Here is a 12,968-nt window from a genome sequence, read left to right as displayed (position 1 = left end):
CTCAGGCCCTAGGTTGCCTGACCCGGGGTTCTCCAGATGTGAGCTTCATGGCGCAACTGGAGCTGTGGTTTCCCTCTGGCCTGGCACAGCTGACATGGGGCTGCCAGGATGATGGTGTGCACACATGTGTGTGTAGATGTGAGCATGCATGCGCACATGTATATGCACCTGAGTTGTATGTGAGCATGCACATGTGTGCATGTGTAAGTTCTGTGTGTGTGTACACCCACCTGCGTTGGGGTTGTGATTGGCCTGGGGAGGCCTTCCTGAGGCTTTGTGGGCCCAGAATACCACTGGGACTCGGGTCGGCTCCATGTTGTTTGTTCAGCCTGAACTTAAAGAATCAGGTTATAAAGGTGGGCGCTGGTAGCTCACATCTGCAACCCTAACTGAGATCTAAGGATTGGGGTTCGAAGTCAGCCTTGGTAGGAAAATCCATGAGACTTTTATTTCCAGTCAACCACCAAAAAGCTGAAAGTGGAGCTCCAGTTCAAGTGCTAGAGCCCCAATCTTGAGTGGGGGGAAATCGGGTTATAAAATAGAACGCTTATGGTCATCCAGTTCTACCTTTTATAATACACAGATTTTATATTTATATTCCTATCTCTGAGAGCAGAGGAAATCAGCTCTAGATGTCATGTTGGACTTCCAGGGATGTGAGGTTCCCCAGCTTTGGCTGGCCTAGCTGTGGGCACTGGGCCAACGTCCAGCTGCCTCCGAGGGAGATGAGCACAATGGTGCTACCCTTGGGGCCTTGGAGACAAGGCGGCGTCTGGGCAGTGATCTAGTGGAAAACAGGAATGCTGTGGATGGTTTGGCTGGCATGTCCCTTCCTGTTCAGCCTCCGGGTTGCTCCGGAGGAACAAGAGGAACTAGAGGCTAGAAGTGCTTCTCTCTGGCCTGCACTGTGGTAAGGCAGGCTTAGCCAGGACTTGGCCTTCCCTCCAGATCCTCAAAGGGCTCAGGGAAGGGGAGTCAGATGTGAATTGCCTGTGTGCCAGGCCTCAGATGACCTGTCAGGAGTAGGAGTAGGGGAGAGAAAGCAGGTGGAGGGGATTGTGTGCTCACTCCTTCGGCAGGTGGGAGCTATCCCCACACGCACTGAGCCCATGAGCACGTGCAGCCATTTCCCTGTTGCTGTGTCTAGAACTGTGGTAGAATCACTGTTTGCAGTGTTTTGCTCTGCATGTCGAGATTGTAAGTAATCTATGGAGGCTTGACATACAGGGGAGTACTCGTGAGGGTTAGCAGCAAGTATTATGCCATTTAACTCTTCGGTATCAAAGGGTCTTAGAAACCAGTCCCTGTGTATTCCCAGGCTAACTGTATTTCAGGCCTCTGGGCATTCAGATACCCCAGGCAGGCAGAGGAGCCTGCTTCCTGCTCTTGCAGAGTATGTCTACACCACTCTGGCTCCAGCTTCATGATCATTTGACTAGATCATAGGATTGCAGAGATGGTGGGGGGAGAGGTGTGAGGTGTGCAAGGGATGAAGAATGCAAGGGTCAGGCCAAGGACCTGTCAGGGAGGTCAACAAAGTCTGGCATGTGGCTGGGAAGAAAGGTTCTAGCAACGGGGCTGCCAAGGCTAGCATGGGGAGAGGCCAAAAGCCTCTTTGGGACACTGGCCATGCAGCTGCTCAGGACAATGGCTTTATGCACCCTGGAGCAGATTTGCATTTTGAGACTCACCCTGGCTACTTTGTGTGCTCACGCATGCGTGTGCACATGCTCAGTGTTGCCCACCTTCCCTCCTGACCCCACACGCCCCCATGATAACCCAGGGTGCTGCGCAACTCCCCCCCCCACCTTTGCCAATATGGGGTTTGAACTCAGGTCTCCGTGCTTGCTCAGGTTGCTTGCTCGGCTGGCATTCTGAGCCACACCCCCATCCCAACTTTGTGCTAGTTATTTGGGAGATAGAATATCACAGACTTCTGCTTGGACTGGCTTTGAACTGTGATCCTCTGGATCCCAGCCTCCTAAGTAGCTGGGATTATAGCCATGAGCCACCAACACCTAGCTTAGATGCTTCTGTTAGGCATAAAAGAATTCAGAGGCCCTGGTACTCTGACACTCTGAGGAAGGGAACTAGGTCATGAGTGTCCAGCTCCTGGTCAGGGCCATCTGGGGCTTAGGCAGGGCTGGGGTTGATTACTGTAATAAGCACCCCATGGCCCCAGCCTTGGTTCACAGAGAAAGGGGTTCCATGGTGTCCTGCTTAGCAGGCCAGCCTCCTTCCTGCTACGTGGCAGGCCCATGGCTGAGCCAGCCGCACCTCCTGGTCAGGCAGCCGTCATCAGCCTGAAGGGCTTCTGGAGACTTCCCTATCTGGGTTCCTCTTGGCAACCCCACTGAGTCGTCTGGAGTTTCTACTTGGAATTCTTTTTCCCAGAGGGAGTTTTCCACCCTCCCTCCCCACAGCCCCTGCTCAGAGGCGCTCTTCTCTCTCTTGCCCTGCCCGGGAATGGGGAGTGAGGAGATCGCTCAGGGCGTTGAGGACTGGCCAGGCTCTGTGCCAAGAGGGGAGTGGGCTCTGTCCAGCCATCTTTAGAGGCTGCTGGAGGTCCTAGGCTCATTGCTGGCCCTAGGCTGATGCACTGGACAAGCTTCTGGCCTTGGACTTGACCTGCAACTACAGGCTAACAGCCAAGGGGGAACCTAGGACTGGCAGTGGACGTGGGGCCCCCCAGGTGGCTCATCTAGCAGGTGGGCCCAGTCCCGGCCCATAACAGAGGTAATTGAAAGAAGACACAGGCCCACTTCATCCTCAGAGGGAACCTGTGCCTTCATGGGGACGGGGTCCTCACGAGGTCCGATGGGGTGGCTGATCTAGATTCTACCTGGACACTTCGCTCAGGTCAGGGACTTGGCCCAGGTAGAGGGGAGGTGGGGCCTGGGGCCATTTCCTCTCACCTCAGTCACTCCTCTTCCTAGCCCTGCACTGGCACAGCTGAGCAGCTCTCCATTCCCCCCACCACTCCAGATCTGATGCCATAAGCCTTCTAGGCCACAGCCTGCACCTGGCCCTGCCCTCTGGCGCTCCAGTCCCATAAAGAAGCAAACCTAGAAGGACTTGGGCCCCTTGGGGATGACAATTGAGCTAGGCCAGGCAGCAGTGGTGGAGACAGAATGGGGACACTTAGGCTGGCCTCACTGCTGAGAGCCGATGGCCAGGCCGAGCTGCACTGTACATGCAGGGTCTTCCTCGCATGGGGCAGGTTAGGGAAGCGCCGGAGCCCCCAGCTGGTCTGGGACTAGGGCAAGAGTACAGGAAAGGCCAAGGGACAAAAGAGGAAGGGCTCCCCCTTGTCAGGAGGGGCCCTGGTGGGCTCCCTGAGATCACACGTGGGTGAGAAGCAGCCAGGACCTCCCATACCTGCTCCCGTGTTGCTCACATTTGTGACCAGAGACCATCTTGGGCCCCCCTGAGCTAAAGGCAGCTCCCTGGGTATCCCCTAGACCTCTTCCTGTCTACCCCCTCCACTAACTCCTCTCTCTCCTTCCAGATCCTGGGTGCTGTGATCCTGGGCTTTGGGGTATGGATCCTGGCGGACAGGACCAGCTTCATCTCTGTCCTGCGTAAGGAGACCTCTGTTTCCCCAACTGGGGATGCTTAGGGGCCTGGTTTGGGGGGGGAGCAATGTGGGCACAGCTGTTCCCATGAGGACATCGGTTCAGGGCCTTCCCTGCCCCTGGGGACATGGCCAGCTTCTTCTGCTGACCACAGCAAATGGGTCCCTCGCAAGGGTTTCTAGGAAGAATTTCCTCCTTCCCCCTAACAAAGCCACTGTTGTTTAGATTGGCTGGGCAATGAGGGGAGGGGGGACATTCTCCCCACCCAGTGCCTTCCCTTCCCCCGGCCTTAGAAAAGCCTCTCACATTCCCTGCCTGCCTTTGTCCAGGAAAATGAGGCCAATGTTCATTCCTTCCCAATTTTAGAGAGATGTTGGAGCGAGCCAGGAGATAGATGAGGAGTTAGTGCTGATCCCAGGGTTTGAACTCAGGGGCTGAGCGCTGTCTGTGAGCTAGTGCTCTACCCTTTGAGCCACAACTCCACTTCCAGCTTTTTTGGTAGTTAATGAGACTTTCCTGCCTGGGCTGGCTTTGAACCATGATCCTCAGATCTCAGCCTCCTGAGTAGTAGGATTATAGGTGTGAGCCACGGGCACTCAGCTTTGATGGCTGTTTTGGGCTGCTTTGGATGTGTGTGGATAAGGAACATTTCAGGCACAGCTGCCGTGCATCACACTTACCACACACCCTCCATCCCACCTCCATGCACCGTCCTAATCCTGCAGTAGCCCTGTGGAGCAGACATGTCCTATTCCTGTCCCACAATTGGACACACAGGTTCAGAGATGTTGAGTCACAGACTGAAGGTCACATAGCCGCTGAGTGGCAGGTGTGGGATTCAAACCAGAGCCTTTGATCATAAAGGCAACCTGTGGCATTCAGGGTGAGCCCCAGTGCAAAGACCCACCTTCCCACCCTTGCAAAGCTGAGCAGCAGCCCGGAAACCCCCGCCCCCCATTCTGGCCTCTCCTGGTCGTGGCTTACTTCCCACCCAGCAGCTGCTGGACCCTGGCCCATGACAGCTGCAAATTGAAATACAATGAACTTCGCCAGGATGCAGAATTGGGGGGAGGGAGGGGGTCACACCTGCTGCTCTAGGCCACAAGGGAGGCTGATCTCCTCTCCCCTGCCCCCTCCCCCATACAGCCTTGCCTTCTGGGTTAGGGACTACTTTCCTTCTAGATGCTCTCCCAACTGGGGACACACCCTCCTGACCAGGGCTCACCACACCCATCAGGCACTGCGCACTGGGCAAAGTCTGAAGGCCCACCCACAGAATGCCTGCTGCACCCTGCCCCCAGGCTTGGCCTGACCTGAAAGGCTACTGGACTCCCAGGGTGGTTTTTACACATGCCATGTCCCTCCCCCTTCTCCTGGAACCCAGCCCATTGGCCTGGGTGGGGCCTGCGCAGGCAAGTGCTCCTTAAAACACCCCCAGGTGGTTCCCAGGCACCCAGGTTCTGACACAGATCTGAAAGCACCCAGGAGGCGGAGTCAGGGAGATGGCCGCAAGCAGAGGCCAGGCTACAACCCCAGCAGTCCAACCAAGGTCAGGGCTGGCAGAGCTCCCCTTCTCCCCTTCCCCAAATATACTAAAGCAAAGCTCCATCCTCCCCCTGGCTTCTGAAAATGCCCTCAGTTTAGAATACCCCTCCCTTCCTGTACCACCCACCTGTACCATGCCCCATGGTCCTCATGACCCTTCACGAGAAAGATTGCTGTCCACTTACCTCCCCTTCCTTTCCCCCCACCCCGCTCTTCTGCATTCCCAGCACAGGGCCCAGGCCCCGCACAGGGTGGGCACCCAGGACATGGTGGATGGCTCAGTGGGTGACCAGGTACCGGATGACCAGGCATCAGGGCCTGCATCAGCATGGGGCCAGGCAGCAGGGCTGAGAGCCTGGCATCAGAGGGCGGTTTCCAGATCTCAGTTCTGACCCCAGCCTCAGAGCCTCAGTTTCCATTCTGTGGAGTAGTACCATTGGTGGCTGCTAGGCAGGGCCATGTCAGAACGGAGGGCTGCAGGTTCAGAGTCCTGGAGGCCCAGTGAATGGCCAGGAAAGAATCAGAAGGCCAATGGGTGAGAAGCAGCCTGGAATCAGTGTCAGTGGCCCATTGCCAGCACAGAGCCAGCCTGCCCGCTGTATGCACCTCCCTGGGCTAGCTCTGCCATCAGCAAGGACGAGCTGAGGCCCCCCCCGCCTCCTGAGGTTCGTATTTTAGGGGCTGAGGGCCAGTGATGAAGAAGATAGAGTCCAGGCTTGTGGCGAGCACTGGGGAGGAAAGCCACAGCAGAGCCGGCCTTGCCTGGAGGGGGGTGGGCTGTCACTGCGCACACACCTCCATGTGGGTGACTCGCAGGGGCGTGAGCCCCCCACTGCTCTGAGGGGAGCAGACCCTGGCTGTGGGTTGGGTCTCCTCACCCCTGGGGGTCTGTGACCCCTGATACTTGTTAACCCTGATGTCCCCTTCTCCTGCCTTCTAGAAAACTCCTCCAGCACCATGCAAGTGGGGGCCTACATCTTCCTGGGCGTGGGAGCCCTCACCATGGTCATGGGCTTCCTGGGCTGTATCGGTGCTGTCAACGAGGTCCGCTGCCTGCTGGGCCTGGTGAGTCCCCATCCCCCCGCCCACCCTGGGGTGCCCAGCTTGTCACACACACATACGCACACGCACACGCACACACACACCTGCCAGAGGGCAGCCTGGCTGACCCTGCCCCCTCTCTCTGCAGTATTTCGCCTTCCTCCTGCTGATCCTCATAGCCCAGGTGACCGTGGGGACCCTCTTCTACTTCAACTCGGGCAAGGTGAGTCAGTGGGCCCTCGGGTGGGCCCATCGCTGGGCACTGGCTCTAGGCTTGGGGGACCGACAAGCTGCTGCTCAGCTGTCACGACATGGCAGGTGACAGCGACAGGCCCCCGGCCTCCCTGAGGGGGGAAGGCAGTGCCTACAGTTGGAACTGCTGGGCAGGGCTCTCACGCTTCCCTCGCTGCCTGCTGCACCATCAGTAAACTGAGGACAGTTATAAAAGTTAACTCAGGGTTGGATTGGGCGGGGAATCTTAGGAAAAACACTGAGCACAGTGGGTACTTCGTAAGTTCTTGTCATGTTGTGATGAAGGCATCTTGGAGCTACTCAGCCACAGATGAGGCCCAGGAATGACACTGCTAATAAAAACATGGTCCTTTGTGAGGAAAGCATTTAAATTTCAGGAATAGAAAACCAGGCTTCCCATGCCCTAAACCCTTAAGACATTTGTTGTTAACTTATCTACAACTCTGATTTGGGAGCCCAGAGACCTTGACTCTGGCCTGACACTCAGCACCCTCTCTGTGGTGGATTTTCTGCAGCATGCCAGTCACCCCATGGTCACAAGATGGTGGCCACCGGCTCAGGCACAGCAGCTACACTGCTGTGGCCAGAAAAGGTGGGAAAGGAAAACGCCAGCTAGTGCTGGTCTTTTTCTCAGGAAAGACAGACTTCCCCATCCTGGGTCAGAAGCCATCCCTGTCTCCTCTCTGTGTTATCTCCCCACTCCCAGGTAGGCAGAGCCTAGGTCTGAGATTCAGGTACCCTGACTTGTGGACCAACTCTGACAATGGTGCTGTATAACTTCCTAGAAGTGGCCCTGCCTTCTGAGCTGTGTATGGCCCTAGGCCAGCTGTGAGCCTGGGGTTCTAACTTACCCCCTGGGGCAGCAGGGAGCATGTGCCATTTCTGATGATATGCCGGGTGCTGGGCTGGGTAGCATGGTGGCCATATGCTAACTCTGCCAACCACCCCAGCAGATGGGGTCAAGGGGTACCAGCAGAGGGCCTGGGGTGGGTAGCCTGGAGGAGGAGAGGCTCCTGTGACCACCAGGGTGGGGCTGGCGGCTGAAGGGTTGGTCAGGAGAACCAGGGCTCCCCCACCCCCAAAGCCCACACTCACGGGTGTGCACGCCATGCATGGCTCCAGCAGTAGGACCGGTTCCACCTGGGAGACCACTGCGATGAGAACACCCTGGCTTACCAGCCCGCGCCGGTCAGACAGATGACCTTTCTCTTCCCCTGTGGCAAGGGAGGAGGCATCCAGGCTGCTCCATGTCAGAGGTTCCTAGGGGAGGGGGCTTCTCGCGGGTGCCTGGGGCCTGTCTCTGCAAGGAGTGACTACTCAGGCCTGCTCCCCACCCTCCACCCAGGGAGAGGGTGACAGTGGCTGGGACAGCTCAGGACGTGACTCACCTGATGACGTGACATGACACAGCTGCAGCTCCCAAGATACTGGGGGAGCCAACTGTGTAGACTACCTGGAGGACTGCCTACAAAAGCTCACTGGCAACTGCCCCCAGCCAGCGGAGTGGCTAGAGGCAGCTGCCCGGGAACCCTGGAAAGGGCAGGCTGCTGTGGATCATCCACTGAATAGGGCACCCCAATACTAGAGCACTAGAGGGGCCAGGGAGAGGTCTGGCCGGGCCCCATCGGGGGATCCTAGGGAAGGGAGACCTGGTTTTTACTGTGCGGTCACAGCTGGGGGTATTGGCCGAGGTCACTTGGGAAGTCACAACTCGTAGCCAAGCCCCCAGCCCCGCCCTGCACGCTTGTGCAAGGCACTGCGTTTCCTGTGGCCAGGGGCATTTAAGCAGCCTGAAGTGCCTGGAAAGTTTTCACGCTTGCACCACGAATCTTCCAGGTCTGACTCAAGATTCCGGTGACCCCTGTGTGGTAAAACAGCAAAGGCCAGGGGCAACCCAGGGTCAGGTGGAGACAGCAGGTAGTTATGGGGAAGGGGACTCAGGCCCCGGGGGCTGCACAGACCTGGTTATGGCCGGATGTTAGCCTGTGACCACACTACCTGAGGGCACCATTGGAAAGGAGGAAGGATGTATCATAGCTCGTGGTTTTGGAGCCCGTCCTCTTAGTCACTGGGCCCCTCTCCCATGGGCCTGTGGGATGGCCGGGGATCCCTGGTGACCACCATGTGGCAGGGGCAGCGCAGAGGGATGATAGACCAGGAATGGCCTCCAAAGAGGCCCCTGCCTCCTATCGCCTCCTTTGGGAATGTATTCCAGGCCTCAGAGCCTCAGTTTCCCCTGCTAGAAGTCGAGATGGGGTTCCCACAGGGGAGTCCCACACTAAGGGTGATTTGATGTCCTGGGAAAGCATGGATGGTGGCATTACATTTGTAGCCTTGCTGGAAGGGGCAAGCCAAGTGACCCCAGAGGAAAATCCTGGGTTCCCATGTCGCTGTGGGGAAGGAGCCTTCTGCACCCATCCTGGGTGGTTCAGTGAGCTAGGGACTGGGAAGAAGAGGCTGAGATGCTAGAGTGGCTTTGCTAGAGCCTCAGCCAGATCTGGGTTTCCCCAGCCCTTCCCCCCGCCCCCGGGGGCCCTTCTCCCCTCTCTTGGTCCCCTTCTTGGGTCCCAGTGGAGCCCAAAGTGAGCTCAGACCCTTGTAAACAATCCTAGCGGAAGGAGTCTGTGTCACCGGCCATTCCCAGGGTAAGCATGTGGCACCACGTAGCCATGAAGCAGGTCTTATACCTGCTTAGCCACAGAGGGGTGACTGGCTGCCCCAAAAGTGGGGGGGGGGGAGACGAGGGAAGGGCATGTGACAGGTCCCTCCCTGCCCCTCCCTCCTCGGCTCTCTGGTGACCTCTCCAGGTGACCTCCCTGGGCACTTGGTATCCCAGGCAGAGGCTCACGCTGGGCCAGCTGTGTGGCCTGGTCCCCACAGCCCGGCCTGCTGTGTCTCAGCCCCATTCTAAACCGCAAGATGCTGTGGTGTTCCCACGGAAACTACCCACCCCTGTGGAAACCACCGGCCTCCTCACCTTCTCCTGTCTGGGGTGGGGGGAGGGGGACCCTGGAGGGAGACTGGGGAGTCCGGCTGCCATGGCAACCACACAGGGTATAAACAGAACCTGAGGGCTGCTGGTGCCCAGCCAGTGGGTGGAGAAGGTGCCGAAAGGCGACTCTGCCCAGATGCATCTGGGAGCCTTGTGATGTGGATGCTGACAGAGCTTCCTGGGTGAACAAGGGGGTCCTGATCTAAGACACGCTTTCATCCAGACCTCTGCTCTTCCTCGTGTTGGCTGTGTGTGACTCTGGCTGACTTAATTAGCCTGTCCAGCCTTGTCTTCTGCATCTCTGTAATGAGGGAATGGGTCAATTCCTAGGTGACTGGCCCGCTGTGAGACACAATTTAGAGAATGTGTGCCACCGTCCCGATACACAACTCACATTCGATAAATGCATCTATAGGGGTTGTGATTACTGACAAGAAAGCTGTATAAGTTGTGGAACTCAGCCAGGCATTGTAGGTCATACTTGTAATCCTAACTACGTGAGAGGTAGAGGCAGAAGGATCTAGTTTGCCCAGGAGTTGAGACCAAATGTAAAGTACCAAGAGAAGGGCTGGAGATAAAGCTAGAGGCTCGCCTAGCATGCGTGAGGCCCTGATGTCGGCCCTCAGCGTGTGTGTGTGTGTGTGTGTGTGTGTGTGTGTGTGTGTGTGTGTGTGTGTGTGTGTGTGTGTGTGTGTGTGTGTGTGTGTGTGTGTGTGTGTGTGTGTGTGTGTGTGTGTGTGTGTTAATGTTAATCATAGGGTTTGAACTTAGGGCCCAGGCGCTGTCCCTGAGCTCATTTTGCTCAAGGCTAATGCTCTACCACTTTGAGCCACAACACTACTTCTGGTTTTTAGGTGGTTCATTGGAGATAAAGCGTCTCACCAACTTCCTGCCTAGGCTGACTTGGAACTGCGATCCTCAAATCTCAGCCTCCTGAGTAGCTAGGATTACAGGCAGGAGCCACCAGCACCTGGCTTCTTTTATCCTTAAATAAATAAATACACTGGGAGCTTTCCGGAGAGGGGAGATGCTGAGAGGAGAGCTGTCCCCAGCGCTGGTTTTCCGGGGTGACACTGGGGAGTGTTGGGGAGCCAGGCTTCGGGGGGCCAAGCGAGGGGAGAGGAGGTATGTTGCTCAACTCTCCTTGCTGCTTCCCTGCCTCAGAAGCGCTGCCTAGCACCCATGTCTGGTGTCCCCACGTCCAGCAACTCGGGAGCCCAGGGGGCCAGCCCAGGATCCTGCAGCCCAGGGGGTGGCCATGGTCTTCCCGTCCCTCTTGGCAGCCCCACGGAGGGAGGCCGAGGGGAGGCTGGAGTGTCTGGGTTCGCCCACCTCCCACCCTGACCCTCCTGCTCCACTCTGCAGCTGAAGCAGGAGATGGGCAACGTGGTGGCAGACCTCATCCGGAAGTACGATGCCAACAGCACCAACAGCCTGCAGGATGCCTGGGACTACGTGCAGGCGCAGGTGAGCCCGGGCACGGTGGGGCTGGCAGAGCCGGGGATGCAGGAGTAAGTGTGAAGAGTGTGTTCCTGCTGGGAAGGCATCTCCTCACAGCCCCCTCCCTGGCATCCCAGCCACTGCTACAGCGGCCACTTGGGGTCCCTGGGAAAGGCAGACCGTGGAGGGCTGCCTGGAGTCTTCTGTGCCCCAAATCCTCAGGCCTCTGTGTCCCCACACCCCCAGAGGCGCCAGCCAAGCCCTGCTGCCAAAGGAAGCATCCCAAGGGAGGTGGGGGGGGGGGGGGGGGGGGAGGAAAGGGGCTCCTGCCTAGAGCTCAGCGTTCCTGCATGTGCCTTTTTCGCCCCCTGCTGGCTTAGTCAGGGATTCACATCCTCCTTGACCAGGCAGCAACTGGGGACTGACCCCAGTAGCTCACCCAAGCTGTCTCATTTAGTCCCCTCCTCTGGGCCAAGAGAGCAGCTGTTAGCACAAAGCCCAGAAAGGCACCGTTCCCTCCAGACGAGAGCATTTTCCCCTGTACAACAAGCACAGCTAACCACATCTCCCTTTTCACTTTGCCAACCAGGAAGCTCAGAGCCCAATCTCAACCCTGCCTACACATGCTCAGCACATGATCTGGACTGAGCTCTTACAGGGCTTCCCAGGCCTGTGCAGGCTGCATTTGGCCCTCCTAAGACCCCCACCCCTCACCCCACGATAGGAACTGTGGTTGTCACTGATTTTTTGCAGATAAGGAAACCAAGGCTAGGACCTCGGCTATGGTGGCAGGTCTGAGGTTTAAATCCACCAAAGTACACACTCAGCCATTTGCCTCATGTCCTGTGCACCTATGTAGTCGTTATAACTTGAACTTCCCTCTTGTCTTTCATTGTGAACTCTGGGCTTGGGCGCTGTCCCTGGGCTCTTCAACTCAAGGCGAGTGCTCTACCACTTGAGCCATAGCGCCACTCCTGGTTTTCTAGTGGTTTATTGGAGATAGAGTCTCATGGGCTTTCCTGTTCTGGCTTGGCTTTGAACCATGATCCTCAGATCTCAGCCTCCTGAGTAGCTAGGATTGCAGACATGAGCTACCAGCGCCCAGCTGTGCCCTGATTTTTACTTTCACTTTTTTTTTCTGGTCAATAATGGGGTTTGAATCGTCCTGGGCCTGTCTGAGCTCTTTTGTTCAAGGCTAGCACTCTATCACTTTGAGCCATAGTCCACTTCCAGTTTTCTGGTCATTAACTGGAGATGATAGTCTCACAGGCTTTACTGCCCTGGCTGGCTTTGAACCAGGATCCTCGGATCTCACCCTCCTGAGCAGCTAGGATTAGAGGCGTGAGCCAGCAGCACCCAGCTTACTTTTACTTTTTGTGGTTTATGGTATTTCCCCCAAAGCTGCTTTAAGTCCCTTTTGGCTCACAGAGCTGAAATGAAGCCCAAAGTCTAATGCTGGTGGTTTGGCTGGAAGTGGCAGGGCTGGGTGGGCAGATCCAGGCCTCTGGCTTGGGCGCGTGGCCCACTGAGGTACCACGGACAGTGGCCCATCAGCCTGCCCCCCTCTCCACCAGGTGAAATGCTGTGGCTGGGTCAGCGCCTACAACTGGACAGAGAATGAGGAGCTCATGAGCCACTCGGAGGTCACCTACCCCTGCTCCTGCGAGAAGGGGGACAGTAGCCTCTTGGTGAGGAAGGGCTTCTGCCATTCCCAGAACAACAGCACCCAGAGCGGCAACGACCCCGAGTTTTGGCCTGTGTTCCAGGAGGTACGTGCACGGCCGGCCCGCGCTGGCTGCGGGAGCGGAGCCCCCAGGGGAGGGCCCCAGGTGTCCCCACACAGTGTGGGTGATGCAGCCCCGTGCTCCCTTGCAGGGCTGCATGGAGAAGGTGCAGGCGTGGCTGCAGGAGAACCTGGGCATCATCCTGGGCGTGTGCGTGGGTGTTGCGGTCATTGAGGTCTGTACTGCTCTCCCCTCCCCCCAGCCCTTCCTGCACTCGGTCCTGGGGAGCCCAAGGCTGGCGGGGGGAGGAGGAGGGCGGGGAAGGCTTGGCTCTCAGAGTCCCACGTGCCTCTGTGTCCTCAGTCAGGCCATGTCCCTCTCTGGGCTGCTCTGTTGCCG

General features: G+C 57.4%; 1 protein-coding gene across 4 annotated transcripts in view; it reads left to right on the top strand.

Moving 5' to 3' along the window:
* Cd82 (CD82 molecule) overlaps positions 1 to 12,968 on the top strand; it is a 37,716-nt gene that overhangs the window by 23,737 nt on the left and 1,011 nt on the right. For all 4 annotated transcript variants that reach the window (XM_042671105.1, XM_042671104.1, XM_042671106.1 and 1 more), the window contains 6 exons: positions 3,509 to 3,581; positions 6,061 to 6,185; positions 6,310 to 6,384; positions 10,771 to 10,872; positions 12,420 to 12,614; positions 12,721 to 12,804. In XM_042671105.1, the coding sequence (XP_042527039.1) occupies positions 3,509 to 3,581; positions 6,061 to 6,185; positions 6,310 to 6,384; positions 10,771 to 10,872; positions 12,420 to 12,614; positions 12,721 to 12,804 (654 nt within the window). The remainder of the gene's footprint in view (positions 1 to 3,508; positions 3,582 to 6,060; positions 6,186 to 6,309; positions 6,385 to 10,770; positions 10,873 to 12,419; positions 12,615 to 12,720; positions 12,805 to 12,968) is intronic.

This window comes from Dipodomys spectabilis, unplaced genomic scaffold (genome assembly GCF_019054845.1).
Source record: "Dipodomys spectabilis isolate Male_0828 unplaced genomic scaffold, ASM1905484v1 ptg000599l, whole genome shotgun sequence".
NCBI lineage: Eukaryota > Metazoa > Chordata > Mammalia > Rodentia > Heteromyidae > Dipodomys > Dipodomys spectabilis.
This window is presented reverse-complemented; position numbering and strand designations above follow the sequence as displayed.